This window comes from Symphodus melops (assembly GCF_947650265.1).
Source record: "Symphodus melops genome assembly, chromosome: 14".
NCBI classification, from domain to species: Eukaryota; Metazoa; Chordata; class Actinopteri; order Labriformes; family Labridae; genus Symphodus; species Symphodus melops.
The window spans coordinates 6,382,110-6,399,710 of record NC_136704.1 but is presented as its reverse complement, the minus strand read 5'-3'; the positions used below and the strand labels follow the sequence as shown (position 1 = coordinate 6,399,710).

Here is a 17,601-nt window from a genome sequence, read left to right as displayed (position 1 = left end):
CTCCTACAGATGATAGATAGATAGATAGATACTTTATTGATCCCGAGGGAAATTCAAGGTCAGTGATCAGTGATCAGTGCATGGGAACTTGATGCCTGTGATGCATCTTTTTTCAACATCAAATGGATTCATCATGCAGTATATATTTAATAATATCCCCTAAATCCCAGCTGTTTGCATTTGTTATTTACATGAGAAAATGATGCTAATGTAATCCTGTCTCCTGGAGATATGTTTGTCTAACATTTTGTGGCCAGAAATGTTTTTTTTGGGAAGCGTAATTCGAGCCTAGATTTAATTAAGTGGAAAGATTTGTTTATTTAATTCACTTAAAAGATGTTTGTATCAAGCTATTTGTTTTTAAGGGTATAGGCAAAGGTCAGTTTCAAGAGAAGTCAACATGTCATGCCTGTCATTCTTTTTTCTGTTATGTGTGGCCCGAACATTACAATGTTTTGATTTATCTGGGAATTAGAACAAAATTAGAGGTCAAGTTTCAAGAAGAGGCAGCCAACATGTTTCGCTCATCTTATTTTACATGTTGCTGAGTTGGTAATGTTGTCGTCTCTCAACAGGGAAGGCCGAGGGTTCGATCTCCAGCTCCTGCAGTGACATGTCTGATGTGTCCTTGTAATGGGTTTCAGTGAACCTCTGAAGCACTGAAGGTGTGACATGCAGTGGAAAAGTTTCCAAGATCTTTGCAACATGTTTTGGTTGTTGTATTGAGACTTTCCAACGCGTAAAGTCTGTGATTTGAATTCAACCATGCAAATGGATTGCAAAATTGGCTAAACTACATCAGCAAATGTACAGTAAATTATAAACACTTTCCATCTTTGCCTTTGTCAACGTTAACCGGTATAGTTCTCCGTTCTGCGCATGTCCGTAGTGGTCCATACGCACACCGGGGGCAGAGAGAGAGAGAGAGAGAGAGAGAGAGAGAGAGAGAGAGAGAGAGAGAGAGAGTAACAGGGGATCCATGGAGCGTGTCACAGTACAAGTGTTTTCTATGTCTTCTTGTCCACGATGCACTTTAGGATTGCAATAAGATGCGTGTGTGTTTCCAGATAATCAGTTTCTTCCTCTCAGTAAACTTTTACTGCCAGCCGCTCCGAGCTCAGGGTGAGTATGTCTGTTTCCATGAACTGTTCGTCTGCACAACTTGACTGCCGTCTGTGTCCGCTTTCATGCAACGCTGCACCCTTTACAAAGATAGAAAAGTGCACAGCTTCAGCCCTAGTGCCTCTGTGTTGAACGCGTAAAGTTTGGACGAACTCGTTGTTTTAGTGACGGCTGGCATTATGTTAGTACAGTGGATTCCGCTCTCATGTTGTGAGAACGTCAAGCCAAACTTCACTCAAAACTCTGACAATTCAATACTCCGTTTACTCTCAGTGAACGTATCCCCATCGCAGACAATTGATTCAAATGTTTTTGCAATTATTTAGGCCATTAAGTCAATTCGGGCGACAAAATGTCTATCAGCCAGAAGTGTGTTACAATAAATCAGATAGGTTTGAAGTAGTTTAGAGCGCTAGCGACCGCCCACCTCAGAGAGTCTCCGTTAGGTGTGACAAGGCTGTGGGAATAACGGGAAAAAGGAAGAATTGTACAACTTTGAACGGGTCGTCATTAGTGTATTTATCGCACGCCGAATTGAAGGGTTAATTATTCACATTCATTTCAGGTTTTTAGTGTTTAATATTTTATTTTTGCTTTGTTGTAAAACAGTAAAATAAGCTTGTGCAGCTCTGTCCGTCGCGCGACGTATGGGGGTTAGCATCCTGTGTAGCAAAAAAAAAAAAAAAAAAAAAAAAAGTTTGAATGAGCCTTTGAAGTCTTAAGTATGGCGTAGTGAATATAAAGTCCAACCATTCAGCTTCTGTCGGCGTTATTTGGCTCCCAGAAGGCTGCTATAGAGTTGGAACAAGATTTTTTTGTTTCGGTTCATTGTGTGACAAATTACTGGGGATAGGAAAGAAAAAAGAGTTCGCATAGGGATTGGGATAAAAAGTAAAAGGGACAGTTACCTCTTATAGCCAACATCATGTAGCTCAAAGATGTTTACTTTGTACTTAATTGTGCATTTAGGTACATTGTATAGCCAACTATAATAATAACACATTCGCTGTCATTATACCAGGTAGCCTAAAAAAAATGTGTGTTAAGGCTGCAAGTGTCTAACGAGCATTAGACTACTTTATTAGCTGCTAAGTAAAAATACAACCTATTGTTTTGAATAAAATCACTAAAAGAGAGATGCACTTAAGCAAAATCTGTATGAAAGGCAGTGTGTTTACTCTGAGGCTCCCAATGAATTCACTCTGACATGTTTAGCGACTTAGACAAACACAGAGGTGTGTGTTGGTGCTGTTGTTGTAGTAGAACATCTGACCTTGGAGTTGCTTTCACTTGTTAATTGGCTGAGGAAACATGGAGTTACTTTATACTATGTTGCTACGTTCTTTAGCCTTTTTGGCTGGGTGTCTTCTCAATAGACTGTAAGCTGTTGTTCTTTACTAACACATTGGTATTGGTGTATTTAAACATCCTATAGTGAGTGTTTAAAGGGGCTCCATGCATGGGCAGGGTTATAAATTGGTCTAACATGCTGCTGGGTTGGTCTTTGATCTTCAGTCCACATGGGTGCAGGATGTGGATTTGCTCTGGTTAAATATCACTTTGTACAGTTTTTTTTTCTGACACATCTGCCAGGAACATGAAAGAAACAAAGCTCTTAGATCCACGTTCAGGGTGCACATTGTCTCCGAAAGGCTTGCGACAGTATTAAAGGTCTCAGAAAAACACAAGAACATGTAATGTAGCACCATGCAGAAACGTGATCAGACATTCGTGCCCTCAGGAAGAATATGGCTTCTTCTTCAACGTCCTCCCACTATTTTGCGTAGGAATTCCATGCATTTTTTTTCCTCATACAAAGTTTTGCTAAGTTCTCCCCTACATTTCTTTCATGTTGCAATTTGGTTATGGAGGCTAGCCGTGAGAGAATGCATCTGGAACCAATTTGACTCCTCAAAACAGAGGGGGAAGAAGAGGAGGGAAAGGAGGGAAGTGAACGGCAGCCCTCTTCTCTCCATGTCCACTGTGAGCAGGCATGGGCCTGAGTCCCACAAACTTAATTATAGTTTTGTGAACACAAGATTAAAGTGTAGTACACACGGTTAAATTTGTTTGGCCATCCCATGGTAAAGGGATTGCTGAATTGACTATGAAATATAGGCCTTAAGTTTTTCCAACCAGCAACCGGTTATACCCTTGTTTTGTCAAAGCTAAATATATAAAAAGTGAAATACAAACAGTGAAATTGCAAAGAGTTAGGGTCAGTTTGTTGGTTGAAAACGTGTCATTATGGTCAGTTGAGTTCTATATGGAACTGGAACGTTTCAGGATTTTCTAGTCCAACAGGGGATTTTGCTTAGACGGGGCTGCTGACCCGCTGCGTTCCCTGGAGACACTGAGTTCAAAGTACTTTGCTATCGAGGGCAGCATCAGCAGTCTCGTCATAGTTGAGGTTTACACATGCTTGTAAACAGTACACAGCAGACGTTTTTTTTTCAGGGCAACAGGATGACACTCAGGGAGCGTGGAGCTGCAGACACATTGTTCAGTCTACATCATATCCAGGTGGACTTTTGAAGCACAAGCCAACTTCCTGTAACAATCACTTCAAAATATAGTGTTTGTGCAGCTGGTTAGTCCTCGAAAGTTGTGTAACCAGTTCTCATTCAGTAAAAGTGATGTTAACTGTTGCATATCTGAATACGCTTGGGGGTTACTGATAACATTTGGGAATCGCGACAGTCAAACTTCAGTATTCTTCTCCTCTTTTATTTTTGATTAGCTCCACATTAAGCAGATCAGCTTTTTCCCTACATTTGAGCACTTTCGGATAAGCCTCTGGTCCATGTTATTCATAAAAGACCTGCTTGTGTAGGGGGTGAAGACAGCTTATTCAGAATGATGACAAGGAGGGTCAGTGTTTCAGTATAACGTGTGGAAGACTCAAAGCTTTAACCTTCTAATGTAAGTGTGTGTCCTCATATTGATTTAGTTAGTTCAAAAGACATTATAACCTAAAATCATGATTTTAACTGAACTGTATGCCCCGCTGATGTAGTGTTGTTGCTTCCCATCAAATTAATGGCTGAAGAAGAAGAGCTAAAGAGCTATTTTTATGTATTCACAGGTGTTTCAGATGAGCAAAAACACAGAAAATGTCATCAGAGGCAGTTGTGATATTTATACAAAAGCTGCATGCTTGACACTTCAATTCAGACTGTTTTTATTACATTTATTTGGCAGGTTAAGTTTAAAAAGTAAACACAGCTGCAAACTGACCCTGAGCACTCTACCACTGATCATCAGGTCGACAAAACTGAACAAAAATCAGCCTGTAAGATCTGTAAATGTAGGCTGCTGTTGAGCTGTGGAGCTGCTTGCTCTTGGTGGTAATCAGGTTGATGAGATCCATTCCTTCAAATGAAATGGCATTTAAAAAAGATGTTAAAATAATAAATGGTAGAGCTCGTCTTATTTATCGGCCAGCCGATAATATTGAAAGATATTAGTTTATCCAGTGACTATACTACTAGATTTCTCTTTCCAGTAAAAAAGCTTCATTTGAGTTTCATTGTATTACACTAGCACTTCTCCTTCACCAGCCAGGGGTCTATATGGATTACAGCAAGCGTTATCACCAGGGTCCGAAATCAGCACACAGTGGATCCCTGATCTATACGACCGAGTCGGGAACACGTGATCCGGTCAAACAGTCAGTTGGACTTTTCTCTGTTCACTCTGAACATGTCTACAGCTAACATAACGATAGCACACAGTCGCTGTAGTCTCCATCTGTGATCGTCTCCACTCGGACTCTGAAACAGCGCTGCTAGAAACACTGCAGATCGAGTGTGTGCTAAATGCACGCGTAGCATGAGTAATCAGAGATACGTCACAAGACACGTCTAATAATGAACAGGTGGATTATATGAAGAGTCTAATATTGTCAAAGCTCAATCAAGAGAACACTTGTATTGTGGAGTAATCATTTTTTTATTCTCTGATGGTTTTTTTCATCTACCTGCCACCTCAGCCGGTGAGTCAAAAAGTTTATTTTGGACCCTGATTATCACTCTCCTCAAACACCTTTGTTACCATCAGAACACTTCCACAACATGTTTTACCTTTTAACAAGGAAGAGTGCTAAAGTTAATGGATGTATTGAGATGTTTGCACTGTATTCTGATTATTAAAGCGCAATACCTAAGGGGCTACTTCACCCTCAGACGTTTCCCTGAAGTCCTCAAAGTTTAGGGACGTTTTTCCCCTTCAGCTATTTATTGTGTGAGATACAAGAAAGATGTCCCAGAAACATCCGCTGCTCATTTCCTGAAATTCCTCGTTCACTGCATTTATCGTATGTTATATATCCTTATTTGCTTTTCTCTCTGATAAATTAAAAAGTTCCCACGGTACTTCTCATAGGAACTCAATTAAGCTGAAGCTGGATCTGTTGGCTTGACTGGGATGAGACTGGTCTAAGGCAGACACTAAAAAAAACAAAAAAGAGACCAAATAGTCTATGAGTTGATTGTTTTTTTTCCCAAAGACTTCGAAATTAAAGCTAACATGAAGCAAAGAAAAAAGGATCCTGTTATGATTTTTAAATGTTAAAATGTCAGATTAGACTGTCTTGTTTTTGTTGCACTGCATTCCCCATGGTATCAAAACACAACATTGTTTTGGTTTGTGGAACATTTGAAAGGTTGTTTGTTTTCGATGTGTTAGAGCTGGACATCAACGAAACCTCATCATCTCATTCCTGTATGAGATCTATTAAAATCTGTGCTTTAGAAACATCTGCGATGCCCAGCTTACACAGAGAAGTAACACAACACTGTCCTTAAGCAGCTTCCCTGAAGCAGCTTGACGTTAAGGTTCAAGTTTTTGGAGAAAGAACAGCACAGAGAGAGAGGAGAAACAGCTGAATTTTTCACTCGGACATCACCCAGACTTCCTCCTGCCAGTCCCTTAAAGTCTTTCTTCTGCAGCAAGTCTGATTGAGCTGATGTGAGAACTCAGCAGGACATTATCCGGAAAATGCACCTGCAGTCAGGAGCCTGGTCGGCGTCAGAATTATTTGTTGGTTGACAAATTATTAATATTTTTAATATTTGCTCTCGATGCCAGTCAAATGTAATGTTCAAAGTGTGACACAGTTCAAGCTCTGGTTAATAGGCCTGCTCTCCTTGCTCTACCAGCCAGATGTAAACAAGCACACTGAATGGATAGCATCTCGTGGGAGCAGTGTGGTTGAGCTGTAATTTGCTCTAGATTAATTGTCAGGTTAATTTGTCTTATCGACTAGAGCAACGTGTAACTACAACGAGCACGAGAATGTAGACGTCAACACATTCAGAACCGAAGGTCAAAACATTAGCCACAGTCAGCAAACACAAACGTGTTGTTTAACAGTAGATGTTGCTAAATGTTGACTGTTTTCTTGACTTGTAATAATTTAAACTGTAATTTCAATTTCTGTTTAATAGTGTGCTAGAAATAATAAACCAGTTTGCTAAGTCGGGTTATTATTACTGGCGCTATAATGCCATAGAGCAGTATTTACAGCACTCTCTGGCTCCTTGATGCTTTTGAAGTGAAGGATTCTATTGACAGTATGTTATGTAAAGGAGGGTCTTTGGACATAGTTGTACAGTTAAGAAATCAGAAAGGAGTCTGACCTTGGTGTGAAGGTTGTGTGCTTCATTGGACAGATTTCAGTTTTAGTTGTAATACAGCCAGTCATGGACCTTTGCTGACAGTCATGTTGAATCTACCTTGATGGCTGAATGTGACAGAGACACTGAACCTCCCAGTCCTCCTCTTTGTTCTCTCCTCTTCGCCACACTCTCCCTGACCACACGTCTCATGATGTCTTTTCCCATTTTACACACACGAGAGAGAGAGAGCTGGTCAGGTCTGCATCCTCCTTTGATTTTACTAATTGAATATGAAATCAGTGGGAAGGACATAATCTGCCATCTGGAAGTGTGTGTGTGTGTGTGTGTGTGTGTGTGTTTAACATCTGCTCTTTCTCTGATAGGAGTCAGGTTTTTAGTGTCTGTGGTTGGTCTGTGTAAGTTTCACACCTGGTCAGCATTAGGCAGGACTGGTTACTCCAGTATCTTATAAAGCTGTAAACACACACACACTTACACATGAGAAAGTAACTATTGACAAAAAAAAGGAAAAAAAAGAAAAAAAAAAGAAAAACGAATTGATGTAGGAACTTTAAACATAAATATGTTTTACTTTGCTGCTTATGTAAATAAAGAAAAACATTGATTACAAATGGCAAGGAGCAGTATGTAAGATATTACTTTAATCTGGGCACAATGTTAGCAAATGCTTATTTACAGCCACTTATAAGCACTTGCTTGGTTAGCAATATGTGTTGGTATTTCATGTTTTCAGTGGGCTATCTGTTGCACCATCTGGGATGCATCTCTTAGCAACTTAAAATGACTTGACCTCATGAATCCTCTTATTTGATTTAATAAATGAACGTCACGCTGTATTGAAGAAGTCAGCTTGTGTGTCTCTGTATAGCTGAACTTTTCTTTCATGGGGTCTTCATTGTTATTGTATCAAAAGAAAATAGGTACACAGAAAATGTGTCATGGTCATTAACTCCTTATTTCTATAAAGTCATTGTGTGCCGCAGTCTGTAAGCGCCGAGCTCAGCGTTGGCGTTCACTGCCACTTTAGTCAATGGTTTTGTTTCTACAGCGAGCGCCAGGGTCCGTCTCCTGATCATCCCAGCAGGCTTAAGATGGACAGAATAGAACGACTGAGACAGGCAGTCTGACAAAGAAACACTCAGAGCGTCTGGTCAATTTCAAAATAAAAGACGATCATATCGAGTCAAAACAGGCACTCAGAAAGACAAAACAACACGTTGTTTCGATGTTTTTCTCTTTATTCATGTGCAATCTTGTAATTGTCCTGTGAAGAAATAGACCCGATGGGGCAGGTGACGCGGTGCCGGACGAGACAGAGCCACGGCGCTGATGCACCGCCGCGCGCACTAGGTGTGGATATGAGGAGTCATACCTCGATCATTTGTGGGGCAAAAGTCAAACACTTTGGAATAAGTAGTGTTTTACAAAGAATGCAGCTTCTGTGTTGCTCTCAAAGTGAATTACTTTTGAATCACAGAGATGACATCAGCCGAGCTGTGACACCTCACTGTCCTTTGTGGATTTGCAAATAGCCGCTGTGCACACCTCTTTGACCTGTTCTTGACGTCTCTGAAAAAGTGGAGTTGACAGGAAAAGTGATGTGTTGAACACAGTTCTTTGACTATATTTGAGAGTGATTAACACTTTCACACTAACGGTAACACATCCTCAGGGTCCCGTTAATGTCAGATCTTCAGCAAGTTCCAACAGTTAAACAGAGCAGGACCTTGGCTGGTGGGGCTGATCGTATCTCTCCCCACAGATGTCTGGCAGACGATATAAGTTCTGTATCAAGAGCGAGTAAACGTTCCATTCATCAGAGTCTCCCTCTGAACACTGTCAGAGACGCTTGAAAACCCTTCACTCTAGGGCCACAAATATTTTTCAGAGTGGCCAGATGTTAGCGAACATCAAAGGTAGAATCAGCTGTCTGACATCTGACATATTTCACAAGATATCTCCATCACTTTCACATCTTACCGTCCCCTTGATGTTCTCCATGCAACACGTTTCAGAAATATCTGAGCGTTAGGGGCCACACAATCCTGAATAAATTATCCATCAGTGTAGTTCATCGACTTAATTTTTATAATTGGAAAGACTTTCTTCTGAATTCCTCTCCTTCTCGAGCCCCGTTGAACCTTCAATGCGCCTTCAGCTCTGTATGGCAAATCTCAATTAATCAATTCACAGGAAGTGACCTTTGGCCTCCAACCATTAAACTCTCCCCCACAGAGTCTACTGCGACTCTGAGGAATGCAGGAAAGAGAGTAGGACCTCTCTGTGTGTGTGTGTGTGGCTCCCCACATACTAACATACATGTCACTGTGCATTCTGTCTCATATCATCTATAAGATGAGATAAATCTATGTTTGTTTTATTTATTTTACACAGAGACATTTGCTAAGACCTAACTTATCTGTTAGTCTGAATGCTTCTTCTGGCTGATGAAGAGTTGTCTTCCTGTCATGGAGAGAACTCTTCCTACTCAACACTAAAGTTACTCATGACTGTCATTTCTGCATGTGGTAATTGTTCTCTGACAAATTTGACCCCTAACCCAGGAGGATTTAAAGCGTGTAAAAAATACAACATAACATTCAAAATGCAATCAAGAGGTACCAGGTTTTTTTTCTCTTATTTCTCAAATGAATTTGCTGACAAAACAACAGGATTTACCCCATGGCCAAAATGTATTATTAAGGCCCTACTGGCCCTCCTCCCTTTCTCCGAGTGCACAAGGCTATGCCTGTTGTAAGCTGGACAAAATTAGGTTAGCATTCATCAGCTAAAACTATGATAACACACTTACTGAATAAATAATCTAAATTAATTTTGGTAAGAAGAGTCATTTTCATTTTTTTGGGACTTTATTATCAAAATCAATTGAATTTTTTAAGTTGATTTTTGACAGGACCATTGTTGGGGGTCACCATCTCACACTACCATCCATTCTTGTTTTAAAATCTTGCTAGCTTTAGCTTGTGGAAGAGACATCTGTCATGCAGTTGACATGATTGGAGGGACTGACCTATCAGCAGCCTGCAACATCAGCAAATTCCTTTCAATGTAGGAAAACATCTTCAGTGATAGCTGTCAGGAGTAAATGGAATTTAAGAAAGTACAACGACTGTATAAATGTAGGTCCTTTCCTAGCTTAAAACGGGCAGACATGATGGAATCATAATGTATTAAAAGCCAGTTAATAATTTTGAGTTATTAGCTGCTTGGTAGGAAATATAACCTTTGTAAGGGATGCTCTTTAAAATGTCTGGCATTAGTGTTTTAATATTTATGCAAATGTGTAGTAAAGAACAAACAAATGGTGCTTTAATATGATAAAGTACTTTGTGTTTGTGGAGAGTTAAACCAGTGAAAGATGATAGTGAAGTATTTTTTTCACATTTTCTTTTGGGGCACTCGCTGTGCTCTCTGGTGATTGATTATTCTTGACATTGATTTATATCATACAGCAGTTCATTTCCTACGTTGCTTTTGATATCTTCCCCTACCATCCAGTGCAGTTATTCATCACCAACATCCAATGGGTTTTCAGTCAACTAAACAAAACGCCATTTTCATCTTTTGAAGCCTCATTTCCTGCGTTCTGAATCCTGCCAATGCCCTGACAAAAATGAGCGCCAAGCCTTACCGTTATGTGCACCTCTAAGCTCAACTCCAACATAAACATACAGGAAACTGGCTGGCAGGAAACTCAGGGTAATGTTACATTTAAATAGAAGGGGGTGCACTGAAATTCCTTCCCTTATCGTCCCAGCAGCTGGCTCCCAGTCAGAAGTGTGGCTGCTATTTCCAGATTGTTTGTCACAGTTAAAAAAGTGCTGTTTGCTCTGGCCATTTGAAGTGTGGCAGCCCAGTGCCTCTAATGGGTGGCACTTCAGTGGAGGGAAAACAAAAGTGAAAAAAATTGCTTTCTTTAGCAGTCTGCACGCTAAGATGTTGGACTGGTAATAGAACAAACAGAAAAGGTTACAGGTCGGTTGAAGTGTTCTGAAAAAACTCTTCCTTTTGAGTCCATCCTGGTTTGGTTCCTTTTCTGTTCTTATCTGGAAGAATTGTGTCCCATTTTGTCCTCGTCATAAAGTTCATCATTGCTCATGGTCTCTTTACAAAGCAGAGATGACAACTACCACCGCCACATCCTGAAAACAATATGCGTCTTCTTTTGTCTAAATATTTCTATATTTCCCCACAAGTGCCACTTCAGGCAAAGAGGCAGTCCGAAAAATGCTTCTCTGTTAGTAGTGCTGTGGCTCAACCAACAAAAAGTTGAAGAAATGTATTTTGACAGTTACATTTTTCTCCGTGGCAAAGCTGATGAACGATCAGTGAAATGTTTCATAGGATATTATGTGGTTCAGAGGATAGAGGCCGTGCTGTCGGAGTGCAATGGGAATGAACAGACAACGTCAAACAAAGTATTTGAAATGTGAATGATGAGCCTTTCAGTAATCAGTTTGCTAAATCAATTAGACTGTGGTTGACTGTTAATGCATGCTATAAATTACAGCTCTTTTTCAAGTAGATTTGACTTAAGTCGCTGACTCTGTGACTCAACATCTTCTTCTGCAAAAAAGTTCCCACAGGGAAACAAGGATGATAGAGGTGAGAAAAACAATACTAATAAAATTCACAGGTGTTACCTTTAAAAAACGGACGCCAATGTTTTCTCTCACAAAAGACATTATTTACCCCCTAGTGTTTTGATTAGCCCCCTACAGTTGGGCCACATGTCCCCCCCCCCACCCCCCGGAGAGCTCTCACACCTCCTGCTGGTACATCACTTATCTGAGGTGAGATTTCTTTGTCATAGCATAGATGCGTCTGTAGTTTTGCTGAGATGCTAGTAGAAAAGTTTTCAAATTTTTGTATCAAGGTTGCAAAACAGAGCCATGCAATTTAAAATCTAAAAATTGAAGTAATTAATGTTTTATATTTTATATATATATAAAACATTAATTCTTTAAGAGATTACAAGTTTAGCCAGTGACCTGTAACTTTGACCTGTAACTACAACTTAGTGTTTTTTAACACACATTATGTCAAATCTACCACTAAGGGGCTCTCAATCAAAACAACAACAGATGACATCAAGTTTCGCTTCGACCCAGAGCCTAACACTGGCACATCTGTGAAAACATAGACAACTCAGGGACTAAATCACTAAGAATCGAGGGACTTTCAAGTCCAAAAACAGGGCATCATTTGCTTCCACTATCTTCTCCATCTCAACATCTAATTCACAAAACATCTCGTGCTAATAATCTTCAGGAGCAAACATGCAGTCCTGTCATGAAGGCAGTCCTGCTGTGTCCTGCTTGCTCTTGCTTTGCGCCTGAATGTAGAGGAAAGCACCTTCACTTCACGAGGAAGTGAGCTGCTTTGTCCACACAAACATAATGAGCTATGGGGTATGGGGAAACTTTTTCAGAGTTAAGTTTGATGCCAGAAAAATGCGATAGGAGTTTCACCTTTAAAAACAAAGCTTTGTCTCTGAATGGATCAAGCAGGGGCCTGTTAGAATAACAAACAAAAACAAACGTGCGTCCTTTGTGTGTAACGGCTCCGGACTGTTTCCACAGGTGTGGATGACATTTCGAGCACACGGCGGATTAAACCTCTGGTTAGTTTAATTATAGTGATGTAAAAGTAATTGAGACTTCATGAAGAGGTCATTTATTTATCATCTTCTTTTAAATCACACAGAGGCAAAATAGAGCTTGTGTCATCTCTCATAAATACTGCAGCACATGACATCCTCAGCAGGCTCAGCAGACGTGTGAGTACTTGGCACTTTGCAATGATAAATATTTGCATAGGTAGCGGACAGTAATTCAAATAAGCCCAACCAGCACTGGTGCACAAAGACGCTGTTTACGCTTCCATTTAACCCCCCTTGTGTGTTTTGCGAATCAGACGGTGTCTTATTGTTTCATATGAACAGGTTAAGCAAAAGATGTGCATTCCCTTTGCGATTCAGGCCTTCAGTCGGACATAATCGACTGAAGGAACTGAAGGAACTTCACAACATTTCACAATTCTTTTAAAAGGCAACATTTGTAAAAAAAATAAAATAAATAAATAAATAAATAGTTTCAGCCTCTGTGAATTTTCCACTCCACAGGAACCACAGTCATGTTTTCCATCACAGATCAAATATTTATCTCCATGAACACTGCAACAATTCTCTTGCTTCTATTTGGCTCATAAATGGCCTGCAGCTGGTCTCGTTCACCATTAAACACCACATTTACGCCACGTCCGTGTCACCATCGGCTCCACTGACGGCTCTAATTTGGAGTTAATGTGGAGTTCTCATGCATGCTTGTCGACCGTCATTATCAGATGCTCTCTTATGTTTCCTTTGTGATGTAGGGTATGGATGTGATGTTCCATTCTTCAAACATACTGCAATGGTGCAGGCCAACATAAGTGTGTGATTGATGATGTTATTTGTGGTTTGCAAATTTCACCATAAGGTGCTGAGAAAGCAAAACAACACTAATTTAATTTACAGGTGTTACCTTAAAAACAGACCCCCTAGTGTTTTGATTAGCCCCCTACAGTTGGGCCACATGTCCCCCCCTTCCCCCCAGAGAGCTCTCACACCTCCTGCTGGTACATCACTTATCTTAAGGTGAAAGTGTGTGTTTGTGTGTTTTTACTGTCACGGTAGATAGTTTAGGTCCCAAAGCCCTTGTGGGACATAAAGGCTTTTTTAAAATTTATTATTATTTTTTTTTTACTAATTTGGGCGCTTCACCTTCTCTGTTGTCTGTGTTAGAAACATCAGTACTTTAAGAGGACAAGCTGTTCCCTTTCAAAAAGATGATCTCGTGTTTTGTATTTCAGCAACAGTAGTCTTTTGTATAGAAGTATTCAAGAAACTGTAAAGTGCAATTTAGCTGGCTGAATGAAGTATAACAATGCAGCTGAGAGGTTGACTATGCTGTGCTTCATTCCAGTGACTGAGTGTTACCATGTAGCTGAGGGGGAGTTCTTGTTCCTGTTGTGTGTATGCTGAGGCAGAATGGGGCCAGCACTCATTAGCAGCCAGCCAGGGGCCTCATACTGTACATGACTGAATGGCCTCCATCTTCCCTCCGCCCTCCCTCAAATTATTATGTCACCTGCCATTGTTTGACTAAGCTGTTTCAGTGTGAGCGAGTGAGAGAGAGAGAGAGGGAGAGAGAGATGTTTTTTTTTCTTCTACTCAGGTTATTCAGGCCAGAAAGTACATTGATGTATTGAGAAAATCAATGAAATAAGGTCCACAAAACTTGATATTTAGCGTTTCTAGCATCCCAGCTCAGGGGAAGGAGTTGCCTGGCTGTCTGTCAGTCGGCCCTTTGGTGATTGCTTTTATTGAAATCCCTCAGCAACTGTTTGATGTGTTGCCAAGAAACTTGTCGGAGGATTGCTAAACTTTTGAATGTTCATTGTGAGGGTAATTACTAAGTGCCCTGTCCTTTTTATCCTGTGCCATTCACACCAAATGGCACCTGGCTAGCTTACATAGCATTTAGCACCTCAGGAGTTGACAGCTAGCTGTTAGCAAAGTGGTCCCTTTTATATCCTATTGATAAAACTCCAAATAGATGATAATGGTGTTTTTAGCGCTGCTCTTTGTCTAAATAGACAATAGCTTACTTTCATAAATCACAGAGATGTTATTTCAGAAGTGTTTGTAGTCACTGTTGTGACACTTTGGACTGCTGTTTGAAACCTGTTTTTGGGTTGCTGTCCCCATGATGCACCTTCATTCGTACTTCACTATCATCTTTCTCAATCATTCTGAACATATATGGTTTGATATAGAGTGCCCATTTAGTTATCAAATTTAAACAACCTATGCCTTAAGCTTAAACCAGGCATGGTATTTCACAATTGTTTTCGGTTTGGTTCTGATGGTTGCACTGGAGGTTTTTTTTTAATATGCCAATTTTTTTGTTTTAGGCATTTTTTCGAGAATGACAAGGGGTTGAAAAAACACTATTTTTTATTATTCCCAAACTCTTTAAACATTTTTCTCTTTTAAACATCCTATCCATTTGTAAAGCTACCTGGGTGTATAGTCTCAGCGAAGAGAAGGCTGTTTTAGTAGTGCTGTAGAGGACATCACAAATAATTCACTGTGAAGACAACGAGCAAGGTCAACTATGCACCACAAGTGCTGCTGACTCAAAATTTAAATCAATGGCAGTCGAAGCATTTAGCCCTCTTATTTAAACCCTTAACAGTGTAAAGTGTAAAATAACATGAGTTCATTAGAAACAAGAAGACAGCTGTCAAAACTGACCACAAACTTTTTTGTTTTGCTCAGGGGATTAAACCACTTCACTTCATCTTCAAAGTCACCATGAAACAGCATTTCCAGACTAACTAAACACCATGTTGTGACGTATTTCATACTGAGACGATATTGAACCGACCACAAGATAGAAGGTGGACTGAACGTTAGAATGAATTTTTGTGTTTTAATTAGTCAGTCATTTGTAAATGCCCCTGAGATCAGACATTTAAAATGTTTTACAGTTATTTTGATGTAAAAATACGCAATGAAGATATGTGGCAGATTAATGAACATTGACGACAGGAATGCTGGATTAAAGGCGGGGAAAGTTTATGCAGTTCAGTTTTTTCTCATAGGGATCTGACTGACTCGTCTTTGGACAAAAAGCCTGACGTGACCAATCAGAATTTAACATGTCAATGTTGGCTCAATCTTTCATACTCAGAGTGTTAGCTTCATGAATGAAACATTAATGTTGCTGATTATATGTTAAAGGTGCAGATGAAACAAAGAAGAGAGGAGGACAATTCAAACGACTGAATCAGCATGCATGATGAGCTGCAGATTCATCTTGAATGATGATGTGAACAACTCTTTAGAGCCATAATGTATGCTCAAATCTGGATTAACACAGACATCTGTAACCTCAAGGCCAAACATCCAACATGTCCTTTCAACCTTCACCAAATGTTTGTCATCTCTGAACAGTAAAGTGTTTCACGTGATAGAAGGTTTAAACAGCCCTGTGACTGGAGAGCGATGGAGATATCAAAAGGCTTCATGTTGTAATGTTGGAGCATAGACGGGGGGGTTCTAATTGTTTTTCCCCCTGACTCCCACAACTATGTTTACTGGAAAACAAACAAACAAAGAACACATTTAGCATTTGGTCACATATTCCATTGTTCTTCTCCTATAAGATGGGAGACGGTGAAAAGTGTATTTCAAATGGAAACCAAAACAAGTCTGACTTTTTGTGCTTTTAGTCAAGACAGCCACTTCAATCAACACCAGTATGTGTAACCAACAATAACACATTATTAACCTAGCCATCACAAGTGTCATTATTCTGGCATGCAGTAGACAATAAGACTGTCCACATTACATTATTTGAGCTGAGATTCAATATAGGCTAACTAAGAATCTGAGTATGACTGTCAGAAGACACATTGTGACCTTATTTCATTGTAGCATGTAAATAGGTAGAGTTCTCCTGAGGATTTGGATGAGCTCTGTATTATTACAGACGATGAGTAGAAGCAGAGAGACTGGACTGATTAACTGCATGTTTGAGTCATCTCTCTGTTCCTCAATGGAAGAATTTGGCTCAGTGTGTCGAAGTGTCTGGTTTGAAAGTCCACTTACAAGGAGGGGGGAGCAGTTTTTGACAGCAAACTGAGCCAAGTCACTTACTGGAACCCTGGGCTGGGCTGTGGTTTGGAGCCTCGTTGCTAGCCAACATCCCCTGTCTGTGTGTCTTTATTACTCTGGTTTTGCTGTGAGACATTTCCGCATTATTTATAATGTTGCACTGCATTTCTGAGTGTACCAAAACATCTTTGCCATGCTATTTAAAATTAAACTACAATTTGACACAGTCAATGCTTGAACAATAATTGCTGCCTTTACATTTGAAAGTGTTTCTTTTGGACTTTGGAGGTACACTATTTGAGTCCTAAATTAAAACGAGAAGATTCAAATGTTGCCTCTCTGATTTGTAATTATTTGTTTTCTCTTTCTGACACTCCATGACTTCCCTGAACTAATGGTGATGCCCTGACAGTGATGTAACAGCTAACCTGCTCCATCTCTTTGCAGATCCCTCCTGTTGCCACCATGCTGCCGAGTCCACCTCTTGTAGAGAAGCTTGTGAACAGGTACAAAAAAAAACAACAGTCACACACACACACACACACACACACACACACATAAACATGCAAGGAGAAACACTTGAACACACACACACACACACACACACAAACATGCAGGCAGAAACACTTGAACACACAGACACACACACACACACACACACACACACACACACACACATAAACATGCAAGGAGAAACACTTGAACACACACACACACACACACACACATAAACATGCAGGCAGAAACACTTGAACACACACACACACACACACATAAACATGCAGGCAGAAACACTTGAACACACACACACACACACACATAAAGATGCAGGCAGAAACACTTGAACACACACACACACACACACACAAAGATGCAGGCAGAAACACTTGAACACACACGCACAAGACAACTGCTCGGCCCATTATCGTCGGCATATGAATAGAAGGGGAGTGGTGTTAAGTTTTTTTGTTTCTATGCGCTTTGAAGTGTAGAATAAAAGTTCGGTCTCACTCCGTTTCAATTGGTAGCAGGTGATGCTCTCTCTTCCCCCCCCCCCCCCCCCCTCTCACTGAAGCCCCCATGCTCTTCTTTGTGGCAAAGAGACACAAAAGAGAGAGAGAGTAAAGAAGCTTTGCTCTCTGAGAAAACAGGCTG

At 40.3% G+C, this 17,601-nt stretch overlaps 1 protein-coding gene across 1 annotated transcript in view; it reads left to right on the top strand.

Moving 5' to 3' along the window:
* The first annotated feature begins 932 nt into the window (after positions 1-932).
* reck (reversion-inducing-cysteine-rich protein with kazal motifs) overlaps positions 933-17,601 on the top strand; it is a 220,314-nt gene continuing 203,645 nt past the window's right edge. The window contains exons 1-2 of the mRNA XM_079361492.1: positions 933-1,122; positions 16,894-16,952. Coding sequence (XP_079217618.1) covers positions 1,050-1,122; positions 16,894-16,952 — 132 coding nt within the window. The 5' untranslated portion in view covers positions 933-1,049. The remainder of the gene's footprint in view (positions 1,123-16,893; positions 16,953-17,601) is intronic.